Genomic DNA, 26,058 nt, shown 5'->3' with positions numbered 1-26,058 from the left:
AGGTGAATGTATGTGCCATCTTCCTTTTATACCCCTATGTAGGGGCGGAGACTGGCGTACCGCGCTATTCGCCGATTTCATTGGCCTTTTAAAAAGGTTCAATCAGAGTTCATAGGTTTTCAAGATCAAACCCAATCTGTCGGTTCGACACAACGTTGAATTTACTTACTAATAAATTAAAGTTTACATGCAAAATTTAACCACAGGATGCTTTAAATTACACCACATAATATGCACTTACGAGAAATAAAGGTACAAAAATATTGGCAACATGGGTTTTGTGTCAATCAAAGTTTTTCAGCTCCCTTGTATTCTACCATATTTAATTTCACAGTAACTAGTGTTGGTTCCTGCATGTAGCTGACTGAAATCAGCATGCATGTTGGGTGTCATGACAACTGCAAAGCAACACAAAAAACCACAAGCTTACGATATAATGTTACCTTTCTTTAACACTATTCTAGCTTTGAAAGTGTTGCTATTTTCTGTAGGAAATGCATATGTAGTTATTAGGAGTGACTAGAATAGAGAGCTGTTTCTCAGATGGCTTATAGTCAAACAACAAATATATGCATAAAATAAAAATAAAGATGAGATATTTATGATAAATGATAGTAGCAATGATAGCTTGTGCCTGACAATGTGTTTCCCAGTCTTTGAAGTAAACACAGATCATTACATTGGGCCCTATAATTTAAAGAAGAGCTGCTATTAAATGGAAATATGCAACACATGATGTTCCCCACAGTGTGCGGACTGAATGGAAATGCTGTAGAAAATTACCCTATGCTCCTGCTGAGGAGGCTAAAAGAGATGTCAGATGTATATGATCCATTAATTCTCTCTGCTGGCTATGATGTTTGTATATGAAACAGAGTGCGTCTTATACATGCTTACACTCAGATATCCTGTGCATTGAATATTAGACTCTTTGAGGACACACACAGTGTCTTAGAGAGCTATTTAACTGAGTTAAATTGTCAAGGTCATCTTACTGTTAGAACGCTAGGATGGTTGTGGTAACTTGCTGTTTAAATATCTGTTCAAGTTACCCAAGGTTGTAAGCTTTGAGTTTTTTACGAATGTTCTAAATGGGAAGATTAATGAATGTGAGGCTTCCCGAAAGGCATACTACCATTGTGCCTTGTAAGGGTAGAAACGTAACCCCAGGTCTCTCAAGGGAGCTCTTGCTAAGAAAATGTACTGTTGTCCAATTGGATCAAAATGCTGAAGAATGGGATGAACTTCAATGTTAAAGAAATGGTTTAAGAGCAGCAGTATACCTAAAAATGAATGAAGCCTCTCTTTGTCTTTGGTGCTTTTGTTTGCTTGAACTCTTCAGCAAGCAATTAAAAGCATAGAAAGGAGCACAAATATTTAAAAAAAGCTCTCTCTCTCTCTCTATCTCTCTAAGCATTCCATGGCAAAAAGAAAGTCATTCAGGTTATGATGAATACATAATGACAGAATAATTTTTGTGTGAACCATCTTTGTTCTGCTCCTGTCAAGTGAAATGTGCTTGAGGGCTTCGCTACAGAATGTTAAGTAACTATGCTTATTTTGTTTGTATTTTGTAGGAGACAATGATGGATAATGCATTACGCACAATCTCATACATCGCTGACATCGGAAACATTGTGGTTCTGATGGCGAGACGTCGCATGCCACGCACCGCCTCACAAGACTGCATCGAAACCACCCCTGGAGCTCCTGAGTGCAAGAAGCAGTACAAAATGATCTGCCATGTCTTTGAGTCAGAGGATGTAAGTATGGATAAATATATATATTATATATCATTATATTACGGGAGCTTCAGATGTATCTGCGACCCAGACAGCAGTCTCACCAGAAACTCTGACTCCAGCTTAACACAATCCTGTTCTAATGGTCCGAGTTTTCTCTCCGCCACAACACTCTCCTCTGCATTGCAGTTGTTCCTCACTCATGCTGTCTAATTACACCCTTTGATATACAAGCCAATGAGTGTGAATGTGTGAATGTGTGTCTGTGCGCGCTCACAAATGAGTCATTTTTAGTTAGCCCTGCACTTCCTTATTTTTTATTAAGCTTGTTTTCAAAAGCTGCTTCATTATGGCCATAAATATCTGATTTCTCATAAAGATGTGAACATGTTGTGTGCATCAGTAATTTAAACTGTTAAATCATTTTAAAATGCACTCTAAGCTGGGATACTTTCAAAAAAGCACAAACCCAGTTCAATTAACACAGAATATGTACACTACCGGTCAAAAGTTTGGGATCACTCACTCATTATTTATATTTTAATATTTTAGAATAATAGTAAACTTCAATAAAACCATGCAATAATAGTTGTAACTGTGAGAATTATGTTGTGACTAAAACTATTCAAAAGAAATGAACTCTACGTTCTATTTCAAGTCACCCTTGGACAACACTTAGCAAAATCCTTCTCTTGGCATTTTATAAGCCAGCTTTCTTGATGTCTCAACCTGGGACGCTTTAAACTGTTAAGGAATTTCCTTCTATGCTGGACTCTTATTGGCTGCTTTTTATTCATTATTTTGGCCGAAAAGTTACCGAGCGTTTTTTTCGTGTGTAAATGTGCTGATCTCCTTCAACTCATAACTGTCTGTTGGGTTTGGATGAACTATGCTGGGTTTTTAATCAACTCATTGCTGAGTCAAATACGGACATTTTCACTTAAAAAAATCCTGGGTTCTTTTTAATCCAGAAGTGCGTCAAAAAGAGACAAACCCAACTATTGGGTTGTAAATTAACTTATGCAAGGTTGTTTAAACCAAAAATACTGGGTTCAACTTTTTGTTAATTTAACCTAGCAGCTTGGTTAGGCCTTTCTTGACCCAACACTGGGCTGCATATACACCAGCCCTTTTTAAGAAGGTTTAAGTTACTTTAAACTAATGGTTCTCAAACTGAGAGCCCCAAGATGGATCCGGGGAAGGACCGATTTCGTAGCAATTTATGAAATATATAAATTCATCGTAGATTTTATGCAATCAAACGTCAGAAAAATAAGAAAGAATTGATGTTTCAGCATTGTATAACTGCATACTGTATGTTTTTGGTTTAGTAAAATTCTAAGTTTAAGATCATAAATCTTTATTTGGGGGGCTGCAAAGTGATGCACTCAACACAAAGGGGGCCTTACAACAAAAAAGTTTGAGAACCACTGATTTAAACAACGATTGGGTTCATTTTCCTTAACCTTTAGTTGAAATACTGGTGTTCTCTCAACAACACCAGACCGCTCGCTGTCAGTGTGCCTTTTTTTGTGATGTTATCACAACTGATTTAGATACATTTGACTGATTTAGATACTATTGAAGCAGAAGCCATGGCTCGGCATTCAGTCATAAACCAAAGAGAATGAACTATTTCTCACTTTCCTTGTTAAAATTCTAGTGCTGACAGGCCAATATAATAGACTGCATTCTGCACCTCTTCCACTGCCACAGAAAATTACTTACTAGGATTTGAAAGAAGTCGCAGTGCATGAAATAGACCAGCGTGTTTAAATTTCATAATGAACACCATCACCGGCACAAGACAGTTGGCGGTTATGGAAACTGTCCAAAAGTGTAAACCAGTTTTGGAGTGTGAAATCAATGTACAATCAAACGGCACTACATGAATGAGCTGATTCACAACACATCAAATCGATGAAGTGTAGACAAATCAGATATGACATAATGTTTATTTTTTGTATTGATCTGCAATATGAATGTTCTGTGGATGTAGGTCAGCATACATAATGCATATTCACCAGTATTTTGGGGTAATTAGAAATAAAATATTGAATGTTTATTTTTATTCTCTTTTTTGCTGCAAAAAAGTAAATATCCTTAAAATAAATGTACTTTGTTTATCTTGAATTAAGTAGATTTTTAACTAGTGTCCTTTCCCCATTGGCAGTTCTTTTTACTTTGTATTAGTAATGAATCTCACAAAATGTGGTTAGATTTATGCCTAAGGCAAGAAAAAGCAATTTGTTTCTCTAACTCGTAAAACAGGTGCTCCTATAGCTCAACTTGTGTAGCATCACATTGCAGCGCCAACCAAGTGTCACTGATTATAAAATTACATTCGTATAATTGATGTATTAATTGCTTCATTGATTTTTCCAGTTGTTTTTCTTATTTGTTTTCTTCTAACACACATCCAGGCCCAGCTCATAGCACAGTCCATTGGTCAGGCTTTCAGTGTGGCCTACCAGGAATTCCTCAGAGCCAACGGCATCAACCCGGAGGACCTGAGTCAGAAAGAGTACAGTGACATCATCAACACACAAGAGATGTACAATGATGACCTCATCCACTTCTCAAACTCTGACAACTGCAAAGAGGTCAGCTGCTAGATGCGTTATACTCTATGAAGTGTACTCTTTCTGTCTGGTCGACATGCTGTCAAATAGAGTGATGAGATTGCAAATTGCAGCACTGAAACAGCAATTGAGTTCAAATGAAAGGATGTTTTCAAATACCATTTGACATTTAAGCTCAGATCCACAGCAACTGGTCAATATAAATGTGTGGCATCATTTATTCCCCCTTACGTCATTCCAGATCTGTACAGTATGACTTTCTTTCTTATGCAGAGCACAAAAGAAGGTATTCTGAAGAGGTTTGGTAACCAAACATCATTGGCCCCCATTGACTTGGACACAAAACCACAGAGACCTTTAACAAAATATATTCCTTTGTGTTCCACAGAAAAACAAAAGTCATACAGGTTTTGAAAGACATAAGGGTGAATAAATGATGTCATAATTTAGATTTTTGGGTGAACTCTTGCCTTTAGTTATGGCTGAAAGTTAATAGCATTCTTCGCTCTGTCCAGATGTTGCTGTGGGTTATGTCCCCGATACCACTTTACCTCAAGCTAATGTTGAATTCCCAGTGCTGTTCTTTATACCTGTATCTTTCTTTAAAATCCTCCAAACACAAAGTAGACAGATAGTTTATGCCATTATGTAAAAGCACTTATATTCGTGCTAGATTGAACTCTCAAGCTCTCAGGCTCCTGTTATCAATTGAGTCAAATTGTTTCCTTAATTGCTTTGCTCCCCACTGCCTTGAGTACATCCGTTTATTGACAGTCATTACTCTGGATCTCTTTCCACAGTTGCAGCTCGAGAAACAGAAGGGAGAGATTCTGGGCATAGTTATTGTGGAGTCTGGCTGGGGCTCCATACTGCCCACTGTCATCCTGGCCAACATGATGAATGGAGGCCCCGCCGCCCGTTCTGGAAAGCTCAGCATCGGTGACCAGATCATGTCAATCAACAACACCAGTCTGGTGGGGCTGCCTCTTGCCACCTGTCAGGGAATCATAAAGGTGGGCAGAAGCTTGATTTTGGCCATGAATCTATCTGCTATCTGAATAGTTAGTTAGTTAGTTAGTTAGTTAAAAGAGCCATCTAAATAGCAAAATAATCTTTATAATATTTTATTTTTAATTGAATTTAACGGTCCAATGTGTAGTTCTTGGGAGGATCTATTGACAGAAAGGCAATCAAATGTACTTATTACATGGCTTGTTGGAATGCTTGATTCTGATTGGCCAGTCGCGACATTTGCAGGTTGTTATTCTCAGATAACAACCTCTCAGAAAGAAAAACACACGGTAATCCAGATGGAGCAGACCATTTTGACAGTTTTTTTTACAAACTTTTAATAACATACAGTATATGGCATTGTATTTACAAATTATTTAACCAAATTGCCTGTTCGTGACATTCGTTTCTTACCTCAAAACCGAAAGTAAACGGCTTTTTCTCGCTGAAGGTCTGCATTCGGTAAAAATGAGCTAATAAAATATTTAAATTTCACATTTCATCTCCAGTATTTCTCATGTGGCAAGTAGCCGTGTAATAAGCGGGATAATGTACAAGCAGCCGGCTGTTATTGCAAAATTAGCCCCTTCAGTGTGATACAAGACCATCTGCTTCGCGTCGGGTCCTGATCACACTGTCGAGGCTTATTTCTGTAATAACAAGGCTGCCTGAACATCCTACCTTACATAACAATGTCTTCAGATGTGTATAAGGACCCTACATAATTAAGTGTTATGTTTTTATTAGCTTAGAATGAGCTATTTCTTTCTACATAAACTTACATGGAATTCACCATGTTGTTTCTACAGTAGCCCTTAAGAGACAATTTGCTCTACATAGCGCATTTCGTAAATACGTCATCTCCTTCGGAAAAAATTTGAATAGATGAAGACATCTTAGTTCTATGTCAGCCACCATAGTGCTTCAAAGGGGAGTGGTGGCTGAGCTGTGATCGCCGCTAAATTTCATACCGTGGACCTTTAATACAGTGTAACACACACAATGCAGGTTGTAATCACACACATGCGTTTTTATGTTTTGCATCAGGGCCTGAAAAATCAAGTGCAGGTGAAGCTAAACATTGTGAGCTGCCCTCCTGTGACCACAGTTCTTATTAAAAGACCAGACCTCAAGTACCAGCTTGGGTTCAGTGTGCAGAATGGCATTGTGAGTATGGCCATAACAAGGATATAGAAGCAGGACATCCGAAATATCACTTTCTTCTGATTGGTCATGTAAATCTCATTGTTTTTTACGTTCCCCAGATCTGCAGTTTAATGCGAGGGGGGATTGCAGAGAGAGGAGGGGTGCGGGTTGGTCATCGCATCATTGAAATAAATGGACAAAGTGTTGTGGCCACAGCACATGAGAAGATCGTCCAAGCCCTCTCTAATTCAGTGGGCGAGGTAAACATTCAGTGGATGTTAAAGGAGTAGTTCACCCTCCAAATGAAAATTCTGTTATTATTTACACACCCTTTTGTCATTTCAAACCTGAATAAGTTTCTTTCTTCCACTAAACACAGAAGAAGATATATTTGAAGATAGAATGTTGATAACAGAAAACCGTTGGTCTCCATTGACTTGCATTCGGGGACCAAACGATTTTTGGTTAACAACATTGTTTTTAATTCTCAGAATTTTCAATTTGAAGGTGAAATATTCCTTTAAATTGTTTGTGCTTCTGTTATGATGTCATCTATATATCAAATTAAAATCACTAGACTCATATAACATTTAAAAACAAAATAAGCAGAAAATCTTTTGTTTTTATTTTAAAACAGATCCACATGAAGACTATGCCAGCCGCCATGTTTAGACTCTTAACAGGGCAGGAGACTCCTATGTATATATAATGTTAGGTGGTGGACTTCAGCCCTGGGCACACAGAGTTTAGACAGGCATTGGAATGCAGCAGTCAACGTTCTCCTTTCACCCTCACCAAAAATAATTCCCATCACTCTCGCTGTCCGCTAACGTTACTTTAGAGATATGGTGTGTCATTTCTGGATACGTGGATTCTTTTTATTTGAAATGTCTGCTCTTGGGGAGTGTGTTTAGTCATATGAAAGATTGAGTTAATGCACAAGTCTTTGGGGGAGGGGGGCTTTGTACAGTACATGTAATTTTTGCTAACCTTATTTAATTTATTTGCAATTATGAATGTGTGGATTTTGTTGAAGAGATGTTTTGTAAATATGTAATCCTAAATTCAATAGAAAGGAATGGAAAGCCAGATTAAGAAGTCGGGAGAGTTCAATATAAAGTCATTGGGCCATTCCAGAATGTTGTTTATCACCAAAAATGAACCGATTACAGTGAAGCCGTGAAACATATTAAATGCACATTGGTCAAGTGTACCACATTCTTACATTTCAATGACCGTAGTCCTGGTTTTCATGGCCTTTATATATTGTAGTAGATCATTACACCTATTACAGTAAATAATATAGCAAACAATTACGTGGTGTACTACAGTTTTAAAACAATGCTACATTAGTACAGGTGTATCAGACACATCAACGGAGGAAAACCAGCCAGCCTTCATCATTGAATAAACAAATGTCTAGTGGGCATTAAAGACTGATCTGAGCAAATTTTGAGAGTGATTTTTGTACAAAGAATTCAGCAAAACTTTTGTAAAATACCATATGTAAACAATTGCAGGCCTTCTCCTATGCTCCATCACTCCCTTGCCATGCTGTAAATGAATTTCCTTTCAAACACATACGTACATGTTGTATGAAATGTAAGAGTTTATTTTTTACGTGTGCTTTTCCTTGTGAGTATGCCCAGCTGCAACTCATTTGAGTCTGTGGTGAATGTAATGGTGTTGTTAATAGTGTGTCCACTTCCTTAAACAGTATTAGAATGTCTGTACATAAACGTTTAACCTTGTTTAGTACTGTGTCCATGTAGAATCCCTGTTAGTCCTATTTTATCTTCGTGAGGCTTTGGCCTTCAGATCCTGAAGAAGACACTGTGACCAAAAGCCTTACCAGTGCGTAAGAATGCTTTTGAAAATGAATTGTAATAAAAAAGGAACATCAAACAACTAATAACACATGAACATGAATACCTGTCTGCATGCGTCTTAAAATGACACTATGGGAACATAACAATAAAGTGTGATATAAGCCATTGTTCTTGTTTTTCTGACTTGATTCTCAGCTGATTTTTTATAATGAGGTAAAGAATGGCTTAAAGTAATGAAATCCGGATGGATCTTGCGACCTGGGAGCTTGAATCGGAATTTCTGCCAACCAATTCTAACAGTGGCCAGCGTCCAGAACTTTAAAATAGCTCCCTTGCCTCGTTTCATAGACTTAATGAGCACAGATTTGAGTCTCACAGTTGGAAATCTGTTCAGCCAGCTTGGCGTTCTGAAGCTTTTGCCGCATAGTTAAGAAAAAGAAGAACGGGGGAAAACACTGAATGAAACGATTTTATTTGATGTTATAAGAGATTATAGAGCCAAGCAGGCAAAATACTGAGACAGAATGTTTAATATTCAGTGTGGTGTATGACCAACTAATTTTTCAAGTTTGCAGCCTGCTGCTCCCTCTAGAGGTCACTTAAAAGAGCATAGAATAATGTTTTAACTAGTAAAATGTGAAAAAAATTATTAAGCGGTACATCTAAGTATTTTAATATGAATCATGATTTTGTATCAACAAAAGTTTTATTGTAGAACAATGTTTTAATGTAGTGTCATTTCTGTCATGATTTTGTAATGTCACAAGCTTTCAGCAATAAATCATAAATAATATATTTAGAAATTATAAATCATTTCACTAGACAAACAGAACCATTGAAACTCAGTACCTTTTTTAATAGAGATCAGGTGAAGTTACTCAATTCATTTAATAATAAAATGAATCGCATGAAACCGTTTGGCCACTGCCTCTCATGGTTTCTGGTCATTCTTGTCACATTTCAACATGACCTTAACCCCGAGCCCCTGCCGTGTGGTGTCAAAAGCCTCCAAGGCCTGTTCCAGTGGGAAGCGGTGGGTGACTAGAGGCTTGACATTCACCTTCTTAGATGCCAACATAGCGATAGCCATCGGCCAGCTGAAGAGAGAGTAAAAGAAAATTGGGTAAAGTGTGCAAAAAACTGATATGTGACCCAGTCTGTAAAAACGCAGGTTTGTGATTTTCTGTTTTCTACATAAATTTAAAGAACATTCTGTGAAAATTGATATCTGAAATATTGACTTGGTAAGGTCATGTCAAAGATTAAAATCACAGTGAAATGAATGCTTGAAACCAAACTTTGATGTTCCTCATCTCAAAATTTGAATTTGAGACTTTAGCCTGGATTTCACAGACTGGGACACATCTTTAATGCATATTATAGCTATAAAATGTAAAGACTCTAAAGAAGTTATAAGTCCTTAGCACTATAATTACTTACGTATTACAGTAGCGAAATACACCTCTGATGTCAACTTCTCTGATTGCTGCATTAAGAAGGGGTACTGTGGCCATCTCACCACCAAGCCCAACCAACACCACCACTCCTCCAGAACGAGTACCCTAGACAAAAAAGATTCAAATCTCAATCACAGGTAAGCATAAGGTTACAGATCATAAGGGGCAGCTTAATACTCTACATAATTTCATGAGTTCAAACTTACATATAATGAATGAGAAATGGTTATGCGTATTTGGCGTGCTGTACGAGGGGAGGGCTCGGAGTCTGGGATTCGGCCCCAGGCTCGGAACCCAGCCCGCACCCAGAGCACACACCCCCCACCCCCCGGTTTCAGAAGGAAGTAGTTAGAAGTGTGGCGAAGGGGGTGGTGAAGGGATGCTAGAAAGCTGTTGAATAACGGATATAAGTGTTGTGGTTTTATACCCTTTGGTTGAGGATTACTGGGCATGCTCCTCCCATATAACTAGATTGATTATCTGACGTGTTCCTCACGAACTTTGTTTATAAAACATCATACAATTTTTCCAATGCAACATGTTACTTTTCATTTACTGCATGTGATTGAATTAGACTTACATAGATTGCTGTTTGAATACTGCTTTGCACTCCTGTGCACTCTATAGTGATCTGAGGCATGCAACCTAGCATTTCTTCCACTTTTTTGGCCAGTTCCTGTGGTGTTTCCTCTTTCCTCACTGAAAGCAAGAAGTCAGCCCCCAACTCTTTAGCCATGGCCAGGCGATCTGAAGACAGGTCTACAAATTGATCATGGAAGAAAGAAATACATAATACTATGTTAAACACAAAATCTATCTATACTGTTACCTTTTATATAACATATGGATTGATGCATATATTACCACTTATTACGACTTGTGATGCACCCATGGCTTTGGCTGCCAACAAAGAGACTAGTCCAATTGGTCCTATGATAATGAAAACATCTTTACATATGCAGCAATTACATAATTTTATAAAGACCTTACAAGGATTGGTCGACCTTTCTTAAAGGAGCCGTATGTAATATTAACACTTAGAGGTTGAGCTTGGTATCGCAGTCCAAATTCAAAATAATAGCTGTGTCCCAAATCGAGGGGTCCTTTGAAGGCTGTCCCGATTTAAAGGTTGCTTCAAAAGCAGCCCCAAAATGTGACCTTATTTCGGTGGGTTTTTAAAGGATTTATTGAATGTATCCTTCACAGATTTGGCAATCCCGAGATTCATTGCGCTCCTGTGACGGTTTGAAATTTTGGTCACACTTCAGTACAGGGGGCAATTCTATAGTTACATAATTCTATACTTAGTGAGAAATGCACCCTATACTGAAGTCAAGTGTAACCAAAATTTGTAAAACTTTAGTTAATTATGTTGTTAATTAACATTATTGGTGCATTATTGTGGCTGACGAACATTCAAAGGGTGTGCGTTATATTTCAGTCAAACGCAAACCTATGAAGTAATTACAGATCTGTCGACCAGATCTCATTACCACTTGCTTTTCTATCACGTTACTGCAGATGTGTGTATGTCTTTAACTCACAGACACACACACCACTCCATCGCTCAGCATTCACCAAATTGCATATTGTTTTGGGCTTGCGCAACGGCCACTTGCAGGCAGCGCTTTGGGCGGCTCGTGCAGTGCTCTGCAGTGCGTTGGTTTACCATTTCTGGTATTTTCAATGCGCCAGACACTATAATCCCTGAACCTCCTAAAGAGCAATACTCGACGGTGCATTTAAATGGTCAGAACGGATTTACACAACTTATTTTAGATTTAAAACCTGTTATAAAATCAGAGATGTGGATTCGGACGGCAATTCAATTCCCACACGACCTTGGTGATTGTTAAAAACAGCAGGTAATTCAGCCGGAGATTTCTCCGTTGGTGGTGGAAGAAAGACAATAAAAGCAATAAAATCACCATTTACCCTCGTAAATCTTAGGTCCCTATACACTGTAAGTTTATCTGATAATGTATGTATACGCTTGCAGTGGTTTTGTTGTTTGCAAATATACCTCAATTAGCAGCTCCTGTAAGAGATTGCATTCTCCGGAGGACGCATCTACGGGTCATATTGCTCTCTCGTTTAAATGACCGTAATAAAATTGTATATTACTCCTCGTTAGTTGTAAAATAATGTAGTTATTCTGAAACGTAATACTACGAAACAGGAGAGGGTGGAATCTGTTCTGACCCAAAACGTTTGTTTGCTGCAATTTGCTGTGATTGTCAATTTTTTCCTGTCCAGAGTTGCATTCATTTTTTGCCAAGATCTTGTATTGATGATGGGTGATGGGACCGCAGCGCAAAGTCTTCTCCAGCACATCCCAAAGATTCCTGGCCAATCCATGTGTCTCATGCTCCCTGAACCACTCTTTCACAATTTAAGCCAGATGAATCCTGGCATTGTAATCTTGGAATATGCATGTCATCAGGGAAGAAAAAAAACCTGTTGATGGAATAACCTGGTCATTCAGTATTTTCAGGTAGTCAGCTGATCTCATTCTTCGGGCAAATAATGCTGCTGAACCTAGACCTACAATCCGATTCAAGGGTCCAACCTTTTGCTTAGTTAAATCCCAGTGGTGACTTTTTTTTGGATGGGCAGTGTATGAACTAGCATGTTTCCAAAAAAGAATAAGGTATTAAGTTTTAATTTAATACAGTAAAGTTATTACATAAAGCTCCTTTAAAAGTAATTACATGATTTCATAGACATTTAATAGACGGAGTAGCAACAGTCTTCTGACATATATTAACATAAAAAGACAAAGTCCTGACATAAACAGACAGAAAAGTGAATGGAGCCAAGGAAGCAGAGGTCATTGCACTGCTTGGTAAGTTAATGTGTAACAATTGCATAAATATGCACAATCATTAGAGGTGGCTGACCTGCACCGCAGACAAACACCATGCTCCCAAGACTGACCCCTGCCCTCCTGCAGGCATGAATCCCCACTGACAAGGGCTCAATAAGAGCTCCCTCCTCATACGTGACATTATCGGGAAGTCTGCAAGCACACAAGCCACACATAGAGAATTGAAAGGCAGTGAACTACAAATCTAAGCATTCATAGTTTTTGTTCATAATGCAAGTAATCCAATAACAGTGATCTGACTTGTAGCAGAAGTTGGCATTGTGCTTGTAGTATCTGCACAGGTTCCCATCATCTGGAGGAGTGGCACAGAAAAATATACTAGGAGACAGGTTGTAGTGTCCAGATTTGAAGAACTCATCTATCTCACGAGGAACTCCGGGCTCTATGGCAACTCTGTCCCCTGTGAGGTGAGAAAAAGGGGAAAAACAGTGTATTGTTCCTAGTAGCCTACAAACTAGCCGCACACACAGAGGTCACTAACCTGCCGTGAGATGCTTGACAGCGGAGCCCACTTTGACCACACGACCAGAGGCTTCATGTCCCAGAATCATGGGCTCTTTCACCACAAAGTCCCCGATGCGCCCGTTCTGCCAGTAGTGAACGTCTGATCCACAGATCCCCACAGAATGCATTTGAAGTAACACATCTCAAATAAAGAATGCAAAAGATATAAATAAACGCATAAACAGAAATACTGAACAACTCTACATAACGAAATAGAGGAGTTGGAAAATAGTGCGTCTCGAAATATTTACCATTTGGCCCTGGCTCAGGAATCGGACGTTGTTCCTGTTTAAAAAACGATTATTGTTTATAAATTGAGCCAGATTTAAGTAGTCAGTAAGTTACACTCATTTATTAATAGTGCTGCAAATATACATTAAATGGCATACCAATCTAAGATCTCCCTTAGAATGTAAGACCACGGAGAGGTTGTCTTTATCCATTTGGCTGTGCCTCTGTCTGACACGAAACTTACAATATGTGTTATCAATCCTCACTGAAGCCCCTTGCGTGCGTTTCCCTGTTGTCCTCGTAATGACATTCAAGACCATCAAAGCTGCGCAATTGTGCAGTCAAAGCGCTGTTCATACACTCATCAAATGGAAAGGGAACTTTCATTTAAAAGTGCTTAGATATGTGGCCATCTGTAATATTTAATAACGGGTTTCATTAATAATATCATTATTATTAACAATTTCATGTTTTATTTGTTTCGTAAATGATCTTGAGTTCCGGATATGCTACCGGAAATGAACGGTCTAGCTTCGCTACTAAAAGAAAGTCGCCAGTATTCATTCAAACTTCGTATTTATTTTAACGAGATAAATTGAGATGATATTTTAAAGGAATGTCTTAAAGCGGCCCTAACTCACAGTGTCTGCATAGCTCATGTTAAAGGGGTCATTTGACCCGGCTAAAATGAATGTTATTGTTTGCTTTAGATATGCCGCTCTACTTCTGTGGTGAGAGAAGAATATTGTTAGCCTGAATATAATGAAATGTTTATTCTTCTGTCGATAAAAATCTGCTTTAAATATTGTGTTGAAGTCATTGCGGTTATTTGATATAAATATATTTAATATATATAACGTTACTGTGGTCTTTAAATCGAAAATTAGGCTACTTCAGTCATGTCAAATTAATGATTAGGTTAAAAGAATAATCTAATGCACTGATTCATCCTCCATGTTGTGTAGGTCCCTGTGATGTTGTATTTTACTTATTTTAATTAGATTAGACAAGCGATGGATAAAAACAGCATGGATGTACTGTGAGGCCAAGCGACACGAGAAAAATACTTTAGGCTTACGTTCTGGGTTTGTTTTTGGTTTTCTTTACGGAAATAAAACGTTAGTTTTTGGTTCCCAGAATGTTATGGGAACTAGAAACTAACATTCTATTTCCGAAAAAGAAAATTTTCCCGAAGAACCAAAAACTAACGTTAGGGGAATGTTCCGGGAACAAACAAATTTTTGCTGGGTTATTTCGCGATAACAGCCGGCTGCTTGAACTACACGGCTTCCTGCCACATGAAAAAAAACTGGACATGAAATATGAATTTGATTATTTTATTTAGACCTTCTGCAAGGAAAAGCCGCTTACTTTGGGTTTTAAGGTCAAAACAACATTCAAATGTCATGAACAGGCAATTTGGTTTAATCATTAGTAAATATAATTTCATATATGTTATCAAAATACATATTTAATTTGTAAAAAAAACCTGATAAATGATTTTCTGGGTTATGTGTTAATAGTTTTAAGAGGTTGTTATGGGAACAGCAGTCACTTCTGGAAGAAGCTCATTTTGAACCAGCAAATTCAGATTGATTTTAATGTTATGTGTACAAATAAAGTTTACAACGTGTGTGTAAATGGTCAATATATTAAATTAATTTACCCATTCAAGTTATTTTAGATTCTAAAATATATTCTGAACAATGTTTTTTGAGAGCATAAGTAGTCTGCAACTATTTAGAATGATTACATAATAATTACAAATAAAATATTGTTTAAATGGAACTTTTAAACGCTGAATGGCATATAAATATAACAATATAAATTTACAGCTCAATTCTATATTGTTAACTGACATGTAAAAAGTAAATGAATATCAATATTCATGTCAACCTCAATGCATTCTTTTTTTGTAAGCGAGCTCCTTTCATAACATCCTTGAGACTTAACCTAGGTATATCAACCTAGGTATAAGGTGTAGTGGCATTAAGACGGTAAGATGGTTATTTGTTAACACATATTGGTATTCACCGGTCTTCTTTATTTCCAGTGTGTTAGTTGTTTAGGTATGAAGAGGGGGTGAGCTACAGGATGGACAACTTTTTGATGACCATACAGCCAAACAAACTGATGACAAAAAGAAAGCAACAGTTTTGTATGGATGATTTTCTAGGTATACAGAATCCACACTATACACCTCAATATTCAATACTACAAAAAGGCTTTCCGTCCGAGACTGGGTTCGAACCAGGGACCGTGTAAAGAAGATCTCATGTTTCTTAATTGGTAGCCGGTATACTGAGATATCTTTGTGCTTTGTTCTGCAATGTTTTTCAAGGTTCAGTGGATTCAGTAACATAATTTAGTATTGTGCTTTATCATCAGATACACTCAAGACACATAACAAATTGATGTGTCTTGAGTGTATGTTTTTCAAATTGAATCACAATAAATAACTTTTGTTTTTCAAATTGAATCACAATAAATAACAGTTTTCAGGTGCTGGGGTGTGTACCTATTATTATGTACTAGAAAGAAAAGCACTTGCAGGTGATCTGTGATTTATAAAGTGAATATTGTTTACAGATGTGCGTACGCACGGTTTGAATAAATCTGAATATTTCTTGGGCTTTTGGGCAAACATACACTTTAAGTAAGGATCCTTCGCACAGTTTCATAAAATGAGACCCCTGGTCTTCATGAACTGGGAAGAACTCTTTTACACACACCCTTATTAAACTAAAGGGTAAACTAATAAACTTCCCATTTACTGTATATTCTCTACTAATTTTGCAGTACAAACGTAATTTGTCTTTGTGTGCTGACACAATAAAAAAACGAAAACACAGATTCACAAGTAAGTACCGAACACTTTATTGCTACAAGAGGACATTATACCCTTTGATCGGACATTGTACATATTAAGTCTTTTTAAGCTATATGTTTTTAAGTGTAGTGGACTAATAGTTAATTGTTTACTCCAATTATTATAACTAATGGTTAGGTATAAATATAAATCCCTGTCTTGTTGTGTGCTCCTGTGTAGATTTTGTATTCTGTTCGTCTGATATAATAACTAATTTCTAGAATTTGCCAATTCTTCTTCTTAAATTTAATGGCATCAGATCACTGGAGAGTTACTTAATCCCTGCTTTCAGGAGATTTGACCTCAGAGAAAATCCTTCAATGGATAAAGAAAATCCTTTAACTGAACGGTAATTTGCCATAACAAGACATTCATTACTTTAAGTATTTTAATATTGCTGATATTATGTCTTTTCACATGCAGGGACTAGATTTTATTTTGCCAGGCAAAGTACTGTAACATACAAATTATTATATGGCGAGCACAAACTGAAACAATACCAATAAGCATACTTTTATCAATAAATCTATGTAAAGAAAACAAATAGAGAGAAATGCATTTACATTAAGCATGTCGAATAATTTTTTTTTGATGATAACAATAAGGCCTATCTAAAGGTCTAATAATTAGATCTTGAAACGCTGTGGCCATGGAGGGAGGGAATGAAATCATGCAGTCCCTCTGAATACTTCTTCATTTGGTCAATGTGAACGTATCCTGAAAAAGAGACTGTATGAAAAATGTAAGTCTGTTTAGTTTGAAAATATAGCTTTAAAAATTCTATTTGAAAATCCTTATGATTCACATAACATAATGTATTTCTAAAATTGTAGCACTTGTTTTATTCTTTTTTACTTTCCACAAATGGAGAAATGTTAAATATTGATTTCGGTGAGCTGCTCATTCCAGCTTATGTCAGAATTGTATTTTATTTATTTTTTGTTTAGTACCTGAGATCATGTTGTTTACAGGATACTGCTTCTTACAACACAGACACACATTGCTTGGCGATGCAAAAGTCTGATAATCCTCCTGGCTAATAGATAACATGAAGTTAAATCAGGCATATAAAGATAAAGTGCTTGCGGTGGTGGTTTGAGTGCTGAGATGTGGGTGCGATGTCTATACTGGTAACATTTTGTTACACGAAATTACATGTGTCAAGAAACACATTTACAGCTTAAACCTGTCCATTAACTATTACGACATTTTTTTAAAGTTGAAATATAACATACCTGCACCTGCCTCTCACCGGCTGATCTTCAGTCTCATCAGCGACGTTTTCTTCAGACACTTCATTTATTAGTTGTTCACACTTTCGCATTAACACAGATCATTTGAGAACCTAACAAATGCTACAGAGAAATAACTGAAGACGTGTATAAAGGACAGCAAGCTCTCCTACCTGATCTTCTTTTTCCCAAATAAACTTTGCAACAATTGCTCTTATTTCTAAAGCAAAAAGTCAGAACATTTATCAGAGTTATGAAAATGCATTGAGTAGGACCATTTCTTAAATGAAATTACTTAAATACTAATTTCAGTCTTCAGTGTGATCATAGTTTACACTTTGACAGCTTACCATTTTGAATGGAGACTGGAGGCAGCACATAGTGGCCAATTGGCACAGATTCAACACTCCGCCGTTGTTCACAGGTTGACAGGAAATCACTGTGGAAAGCTGTTGCCCTGTTCTTTATATAGTCTTCACTGTCAAAGATCCTTAAGAATAACAACATTTCGTATGATTAAGGTATCGCCACGCAAAAATAATACATTAGATATTTAGCATACGGTAAGTGTACACGTTTAAAAAAAGACCTTGCAGTGTCCTCGGCAGAGGCATCATCGCTGAAGAGATAATCTGCTTTTTTCCAAGTGGATAGAGCTCCCCCTTCAGACACTGTGAAATAATGACCACTGGAACTCTGATACTTCAGGTGAACTCATTTTCCCAACGTATTCGATCAATGAACATTACTATGTGTATATATATATATATATTAGTTTACTAAATTCGCCGTGTGTGTACAGTCAGATGATTCAGAATCTCACCCCAGAAAAAGTGTATTCTCGGTTCAACACTGGTGGAGAACCATGCAGTTTTTCCTTTAAACATGCTCTTCCGGATGTGTTTGTCGCTTGTCTTGGCACAGATTTAAAGCCGTGACGTGGCAGGTCGCTTTCTTTACAGCTTTGATTAGCAAACGTCAACCTATTTAGGCAATATGCAACATAGCTTAGCCTACAGGATGTAAGTTACGCGTTTCCTGTCGGTGACCACTGTTGTTCTTTACACAAGTTAATGTTTGAAATGACTAGCAAAGGATTTATATAGCAAATTGGTGGTAAAATATCGTTTATATTGAACACAACCCACGACACCCAACGCTAAATTTACAGTAGTGAACTGACACCCCCTCAGTTCTTAAAGAGACAGAACATGCCTCGACGAAATATCACTGATAATATCACTGACAGTCTACAATTAAACTGATCAAATTTAACAATATCAATCAGAACAATGTTAATTCTAATAAAACATTTAATCGATACATTTCTTCTTTTATGTGACCCTGGACCACAAAACCAGTCGTAAATCGCACGGGTATATTTCTGGCGAAAGCCGAAAATACATCGTTTGAGTCAAAATGATCAAATTTTTTATGCCCAAAATCATTAGTATATTAAGTAAAGATCATGTTCCATGAAGATATTTTGTAAATTTCCTAACGTAATTATAGAAACATTATTTTTGTGAGTGGATCCCTCAATGATCGCGGTTCAAAACATGGATTCAGAAATAGCGCGTTTGCTCAATCTAAACGCTAATGACAGCAATAATTTAACGAACCTACTAAATGATTTTTTTGCAAATAATTCGGAAGATGATAAATGAGACCGGCTTGACAAAGGAAGATGCCCCGGAAGACGACGAATTCAATCAATGTTTGGATCACTTCGACTCCGTTATGGAAAATGATGCCATGAAGGAATACAAAGTTTTCACTGCATTTTATATGTTCCTGGTAAATTATTTTTATGAAATTTTGTGTGTATAAAGTTTAAGTTGTGGTAAATCAATGGTGTAAGTTTCATTTATTTCCCATCATTAGTAATATGCGTTGCTAAGGACTACTTCTGGAAAACTTTAAAGATGATTTTCTCAATATTTTGAGTCCTATCATAACAAACCATATATCAATAGAAAGCTTATTTAGTCAGCTTTCATGTGGTGTATAAATCTCAATTTTGAAAAATTTATCCATAAGACGGGTGGCAAAAAAAATGGTTTTGTGGTCCAGGGTCACATATATCTCTATTATTAGATATTTGCTGCAAGAAAATGAACTTATTGTTGGGCAGTTTTTTCTTTATTTGGGGCAAAGCAGCATATGAGCAAATCGTGTCCCGTGATGCTGAGATGTGGTATGTGTAACTACACCAGATTCAATCCAAAACCAATTTGGTACCTGTAGAGTCATTATAGGTCATTGTGGTACAGGCTAATGTCCACTAGATGGTGGTAGTATGACGTAATACAGTTTTTCTCGATTGTTTACACACAAATATTGGTACTTGAGACACAATGACCACAACATGTAACTCATTCACCAACCCCCTGAACCAATTTTGCTAAACTACAAGCACAATTCCTGCTTTACACTCACATTGGCACAATTTTCAGGCAGAAAAATCTCTTGTTTTCACAAGGAACACACTACCATTTAAATATGAACACTGACTCATCACATGTGTAAACACCTTTCACAAATGTGTAAACCCCTTCTCCAAGCTATGGAAGATGCATGTCAAGATATAGCAGCTGATGCTTTTCATGGCTGGACTGAAAAACATTGCTTGAGATGTGGATGAGGTGCTGTGGTCAGACCCAAACCGAAGAGAAGATGCAGCATCGTTTTTTTACTGTAACTGTATACAGTAAATTCTTCTGTTGTTTTGTATGTAGGCCACTGTATGTGCAACTTTGCGTTGGTTGGGATGTACACTGTACATTGTTTTTGTTGGAAAAATAAAACATATTTGTTATTGTGTATATACAGTATATATTGTGTCTGCCCGAAAATTGTGCCAAATGCAGAGAACTGTGTGTAGTGTTTTGAAAAAAGTGTGTTTTAGATCTGCAATGTGAGTGTAAAGCAGGAATTGTGCTTGTAGTTTAGCAGAATTGGTTCAGGGGGTTGGTGCATGAGTTACATGTTGTGGTCATTGTGTCTCAAGGACCAATATTTGTTTGTAAACAACTGAGAAAAACTGTAAAATCTATTTTATCTATATATATATGAGTATTTATATATATATATATATATATATATATATATATATATACAAAAAATATTTTACAACACACTTATATATGTACTGTCTGTAGTAAGTGTAACACTGAACCATATAAAGAGCAAAGTCATTATGATGAATGGAGACGTGTTTTCCATTCATTATAGTGTTTTATATAGAGCACATCAGTGTTCAACTGGTTCTTATAAATGTCTATTCATATGATGGTTTGTGTGTGTCATTTGAAAACAAAATACCATTTTGAGAAGAAAGAACATTCTTTTGAATGTGAAGTTTCATTTTGGAGGAGAATTGAGGGGTTTTGCCCATTGTGTTTGTGTTTTTTGATTTGTGTGTAGAGTTCTGAGAATATGAGGCATGCTTTCAGAAAATGTGTGTAAACAATTGAGAAAAACTGTAATTTAGGAACGCTGCCCGTCTATCAACAACAAAATTGATAGGTTGCGGTTCTCTCCGTGTTGTGTGGTGTTCCTCCCTTGACTGTTATGATTGAATGGAGTACTGTAGGATCAAATCAAAGCGATGAAGTGCATTTTTTATTGATCTTGTCGCCCAGCAGTTCAAGGATTGTTAGAAAATATTTAAAGCTTCAGGTATGTTGATTCGTGGTGTGATTTGACACACAAACTTATTTATACTTGTAAAAATCTACAAAAATTAAGAGATTTAACATTTATTTTGCCCAGTCACATCAACATGTTTTTTTGTATAGGGCCCAATTGCTGTGTAGACTGCAAAGGCATACTGGTCTTTGGTGACCTAAACATGTCTGAATGGATATAACGGTAGCCTAGCATGAGTAATTTGAATGTCATTCCTTGAAAAGCATAAAGTCCTTGTTCTGTGTTGTTCTGTGTATTTGTGTATCGGTGTGAGATTTTCCAACAGGTCAGTAGTTGATGTAGGATCTGCTGCTATTGGCGGCCTCATTGGATCCTATTTTTAGATAGCAGTACTGTCATATTATAGCCTTGTGTGTTATTTTTCCAGCAGGCCATTACAGACGGATAGTGTGTTACCAGCTGGGTAATTGTGGCTTCCCACTCATACTGTACATGATGCCTCCGTCGCTTTAAATGCCACAAAGGATTACAGTTCACCGCAAAAAGTCAAACCTCATTTCAATCTGGGTTCCTAATCTTTATTTAAAACAATGTTATCTTGCTGGAAAGTGGATGGGAATCTGTTTTTTTCCACTTTCTATATTTCTCCAGCTTGTCAAACTATGCAAATAGATTTGATAAAAGCTTGCATGTTTCATCAATTCGGCCACCATACATAAAAGATTATCTAAAATTTACTGATGATTTTTTTATTGAACGTTTGTATTTGTGTCTGCATTTGTACTTTGATTATTATTTAGTGTGCAATTACTCTTGAATATCAAAGCTTGTATTTGGTCTTCAGTTATTCCAGTTAGGGTTTTATATTGTGGTGTATCACAGCTGAGCTGCTTAGTATCTCAGTATTACACTTACCAAGCACTCACCAAGTGATCTTATTGATCTCTGTGTCTTAATGACAGCACTTTACTCTATAGTGCATTATAGCGTTCATTCATCTACATTGTTCTGCAGAAACTATTCACAAATGTATTCGTATTTAGATTTTATAAACGTAATGAGGAGTGTCATGCATTCTATCAACTGAAGTCAGCTTGTAGTTTGAAATACAAAAAGTTTATTTAATAACTTTTAACAACTTTTCTGTCCCAATTTGTGTCTCCTTTCAATAGCATGCACACTACTGTTAAACAAATTTAAGGCATGCATTTAAAACTTTATAAGACAAAATTAAACGTACATCAGTCAAAAAGGCTTGCAAGTACCAAATCTAAATGACATAATTGACAAAGCATTATCTAGACAGCCATTATTCAAACTTGTTTGTGATCTATTCTTTGCCAAGAGAGGCTGTGTTTTGAGCGATTAAAGCGAGTCTGTTCACTGAAGTGCTAACGTACAGAGAATATAAGGATTCACAATAGAGCTGCTTTATTCAATTTATTGACAGACAGCACCATGACATGCAAAATCTACACTTGGAGACAGGAATGTTTAAAAATACATCAGAACCACACAAATATAAACATCTTTACCCTTGTGTGTCTTTTTAAGCTTTGGTGAAGCTGTGGGGGTTTCAGACTCAATGTTTGTTTCCAAACTCTCACAAGAGGTGCAAAGAAAGTTTTGCTGAGACTATGCATAAAACATTACAAGCATATACAACTGGACAGACAGAGAGAGATTAACAGATGTGCAGATTTTAAACAGAATTCAGCTTGCAGGATATAGCAGATGTGTTTCTCCTCATGCTGTTTATATGTAGAGATGAACAGTTGAAGATTCCATTGTGACAAACGTTTTGTAGTGATGTTATGTAAAATGTTTTGGAGTTACAAAGATTATGTTACTAAGAGATCCATGTGATCTTCTGTTGTTTGTTTTTTGGATGTTGTCCTATCTGAGCAGTTATTATTATAGCAGTGATAAACATGTTCATAAACAATTTACATGAATATGTTGTTTTTGTGTCCATAGTTGTTGTTGGCAGCAGTGTTAAAATAAAGGACCAGTTTACCCAAGAATTCTGTCTTCATTTACTCACCCTGAAGTTTTTCCAAATCTGTAAATTTCTTTGTTCTGATGAATACAGAGAAATATATTTGGAAGAATGCTTGTAACAAGCTTGTAACAACGACTGTTTACCGATTCCAACGCTCCCATTCACTAGAGTATTAACACCTTGGACTGCATTTCCCATCATCCCTTGCACCCCACTTCAGCCTTGATTGCACACACACCTGTAACCCCTCACTCTGGACAATATATATACACACTTGCTTCCTTTAAGGTTTTGTGGAGTCTGTTTCCCGTGTGGATTACGGGCTGTTGGAGTGCCTGCATTTCCAAGTATTTCTGTAACCCTGTGGATTTATGCATTGTTTGTGACTGTTTCTGGAGTTTTTTGGCTCTCATTATGCAAATCAGAATGACGTCAAAACCTTAACGTCCACATACTGATGTCCAAAATCATGACACAAAGCAATAAATTGTAAGACAAGTTTTATTCACCAAGCTTAAAATAATACAAATGTTAACTGGATCCCTGAAGGGACTGCATGGCATAAAGCAAAGTTGAAATGGTTAGAATTCATCTTATGTGCAGAAGATTATTTCCTCTATGACATGTCTGACACCCTGAATGCAACTACCAAGTAAAATAGTGGTGTGCTATTGATTAACCTCATACACAAACAAATAAACAATCAGCACACTTCACACAAACAAGCGGTCCTGTCTCATGCTCACGTTAAATTGTTATTCTCAACCAATATGATTTGTTGTAGCACGTGTACCAAAAACATTGCACAAAGTCATATTTCATTGAAACACATGCTCTTCTAAGTGTTAAGTTTTACATTTCATGCAATGTTAACACCTTTACCCACCTGAACAAAGTAACAGAATAAGAGCTGGATATGAGTTCACAGTTTTTGTTTTAGGATTCTCTGGGCAACTTGACCATAGACTTGACCTGGTCTGAAGCAGAAGCACCCGTCACTACTAGAAGAGTGCCACCTGCAGGTGTGGTGCTAAACAGCAGAGAAAGCTCTCATTTTAAAACCAAACTATTTTCAAATCTGTGGGGTGCTTGCATTTGTTTCTCAGACATGGAGTGTGCATATACAATAAACCAATTTTAGAGTGGGTATGGACTTCTTATTTTCACCCAATTAACACTGGAAGAAATTGTTCAAACTGACCTTAAAATTATGTTTTATAGCATTTTGATCAAGTCTTGACTAACATTTGACGTCAAATTGATATCACGGTGCCTGCTGGTAAGATTCTTAAAATCATAGTTAACTACCACTGTGGCAAATGCATGATCAAACCTATATCAGTTAATGCAGTCCTCCACTGCCTGCCAAATCATGTATGATCACATTACATGTCACTTCTGTACGTCACATTACTTTCCATAATATAGCCCACACATGCTTATTGCATTGGTGGAGCCGTGCACATAGCCAGATGAAAGCCAAGGATGATGAGGATGTGGGGGATTAGTGTGCAGATGTCCTGTGAGCTCTAATGAAGCTAGTTTAGCTCTAAACCACATATACTGCTGCTGTTCAGAGATAGAGAGACCAAAAAGCTTTTTTTGAGCAGCCTTGTATTTTTGCATGTTGCTAGCGTCAGGCTGTTATGTTATGCATAATATTGTTACTATCACTTACCGTCTATTTATGAACCTGGACACACAACAGTAAACAAAATCCAGCAAATATTAAAGCATTTGCATGCGGCAGCAGAGTGGGTAGTAACGCGCTACATTTACTTAGGTGACATTTAGGAAAATATGTACTTTTAAAGTAAAATTAAAAGTGGGTGCTTTTACTCTTACTTGAGTATATTTCTAATAGAAAATCTGTACTTTTACTTTGTTACATTGCGTGACAATCCTTCGTTACTTCATTTAAAAAAATGAAAAAACTTTTATTTCAAGGTTGTCGTCTCTTTTAACAGGCATTCCCTAATGATTGATTCTTTTAAGTCGATTGCTTTGAAAGCATTAATTGAACAATGGGGAAAACCCTCTGAATAGGTTCACGAATCAGTTCAAATGATTTGTTCAGTTCGCAGCACGATCTGAATCATCTGAGGCGGCGGATTACTCACCCCTCGTATACATACATATATCAAAATATGAAATAAATGGCCTGATAAAAGATCATATCTTTTATACAGTATATCAAACTCGGCTAAATTGATTAAATTCTAATTCATTTTCAAAAAAACTATTGTCCGGACCTTCGTTTGTAAGAAAATATAAAGCCCGGACCTCTTGGAACTTTAACTGAATACCCCTGCCCTGCTCTAGTGTATATGTAACGGAGGTATTTTTCTCTATGGGGACTTTTATTATGAAAGGGTTTTCTCTGGCGTGCGCCGGGAAAGATAAAGAAGAGACGTCTGGGAAATAAAAAAAGAGCATCAGTTTTTTCTTCGCGAGGCAGACACGCCATGTTTTTGTACTAGAGATCGACAGTTTTTCCGTTGCAGCTGTAGTGTAAGACAGTGGTGCACGTTCGGATTAAGTTTCGTGATCTTCGTGTACATCAACATTATGATGTGAAACTGTAGACGCAGCTAAAACAGAGGTTTTTACTCAATCGCGTCATCGGACAGAGATCGGGGTTGGAGATCGGTTGAGAGCACGAGAGAGAGTTGCTAGAGCCGTGAGTTACCTTGGAACACGTATGAATGCGTATGTGAGCTGATCGTTTGATTTTGAAGTAGTGATTCGTTTTTTTATTGAAAGACGTTTTTTTGTGTGATCTAAACCAGTTAGCTATGCGCGCCACGTGCGAGCCGAACTGAGCTGCGCCATTTTTGCTCCGGACATTTCCTGAGTTTCACCGGGCCACGCAGAAATTTTCTGTTTTATATATTGTTTTATTATTTCCCTGCCAT

At 37.0% G+C, this 26,058-nt stretch overlaps 3 protein-coding genes across 4 annotated transcripts in view; 1 reads left to right on the top strand and 2 right to left on the bottom strand.

Annotated features, from left to right (window-relative positions):
- The window catches only part of apba2b (amyloid beta (A4) precursor protein-binding, family A, member 2b), a 70,884-nt gene extending 62,410 nt beyond the window's left edge, over positions 1-8,474 (top strand). The window contains exons 8-13 of the mRNA XM_079454410.1: positions 1,578-1,763; positions 4,166-4,345; positions 5,125-5,337; positions 6,383-6,502; positions 6,601-6,741; positions 7,119-8,474. Of these exons, the coding sequence (XP_079310536.1) occupies positions 1,578-1,763; positions 4,166-4,345; positions 5,125-5,337; positions 6,383-6,502; positions 6,601-6,741; positions 7,119-7,190 (912 nt within the window). The 3' untranslated portion in view covers positions 7,191-8,474. The remainder of the gene's footprint in view (positions 1-1,577; positions 1,764-4,165; positions 4,346-5,124; positions 5,338-6,382; positions 6,503-6,600; positions 6,742-7,118) is intronic.
- A 667-nt stretch (positions 8,475-9,141) lies between these two features.
- Positions 9,142-13,766, bottom strand: sord (sorbitol dehydrogenase). The gene is made up of 9 exons (XM_079454421.1): positions 13,548-13,766; positions 13,410-13,443; positions 13,136-13,300; positions 12,895-13,054; positions 12,668-12,786; positions 10,632-10,697; positions 10,348-10,526; positions 9,751-9,872; positions 9,142-9,407 (listed from the first exon to the last, which is right to left on the bottom strand). Exons 1-9 carry the CDS (start codon positions 13,707-13,709, stop codon positions 9,242-9,244), a joined length of 1,173 nt encoding a protein of 390 aa, XP_079310547.1. The 5' UTR covers positions 13,710-13,766; the 3' UTR covers positions 9,142-9,241.
- A 2,478-nt stretch (positions 13,767-16,244) lies between these two features.
- Positions 16,245-18,742, bottom strand: terb2 (telomere repeat binding bouquet formation protein 2). 2 transcript variants are annotated; one of them, XM_079470435.1, is made up of 7 exons: positions 18,314-18,742; positions 18,080-18,161; positions 17,841-17,980; positions 17,664-17,710; positions 17,494-17,573; positions 17,209-17,294; positions 16,245-16,975 (listed from the first exon to the last, which is right to left on the bottom strand). In XM_079470435.1, the coding sequence occupies exons 1-7, from the start codon at positions 18,375-18,377 to the stop codon at positions 16,878-16,880; spliced, it is 597 nt and encodes a 198-aa protein (XP_079326561.1). In that variant the 5' UTR covers positions 18,378-18,742; the 3' UTR covers positions 16,245-16,877. The 2 variants fall into 2 exon arrangements, with proteins under 2 accessions (XP_079326561.1, XP_079326560.1); XM_079470434.1 differs by having other exon boundaries at positions 16,245-16,987; positions 18,314-18,701.
- Between the last annotated feature and the right edge of the window lie 7,316 nt (positions 18,743-26,058).

The sequence above is a fragment of the Barbatula barbatula genome (assembly GCF_947034865.1).
Source record: "Barbatula barbatula genome assembly, chromosome: 1".
Lineage (NCBI taxonomy): Eukaryota > Metazoa > Chordata > Actinopteri > Cypriniformes > Nemacheilidae > Barbatula > Barbatula barbatula.
The sequence above is the reverse complement of the archived record's forward strand: the minus strand, read 5'-3'. Positions and strand labels throughout refer to the sequence as shown.

Excerpts from the sequence above, each read along its gene's own strand:
- terb2 (XM_079470434.1), bottom strand. The coding sequence starts at position 18,377 with ATGTTTAAAGGAAAAACTGCATGGTTCTCCACCAGTGTTGAACCGAGA. Across the intron at positions 18,162-18,313 it reads GAGAATACACTTTTTCTGGG|TGTCTGAAGGGGGAGCTCTA; the intron begins GTGAGATTCTGA and ends ATTATTTCACAG. Across the intron at positions 17,574-17,663 it reads TTTGGGAAAAAGAAGATCAG|TGTGAACAACTAATAAATGA; the intron begins GTAGGAGAGCTT and ends TTAATGCGAAAG.
- sord (XM_079454421.1), bottom strand. The coding sequence starts at position 13,709 with ATGGTCTTGAATGTCATTACGAGGACAACAGGGAAACGCACGCAAGGG. Across the intron at positions 10,527-10,631 it reads ATCACAAGTCGTAATAAGTG|ACCTGTCTTCAGATCGCCTG; the intron begins GTAATATATGCA and ends ATCAATTTGTAG. Across the intron at positions 9,408-9,750 it reads GTATTTCGCTACTGTAATAC|CTGGCCGATGGCTATCGCTA; the intron begins GTAAGTAATTAT and ends CTCTCTCTTCAG.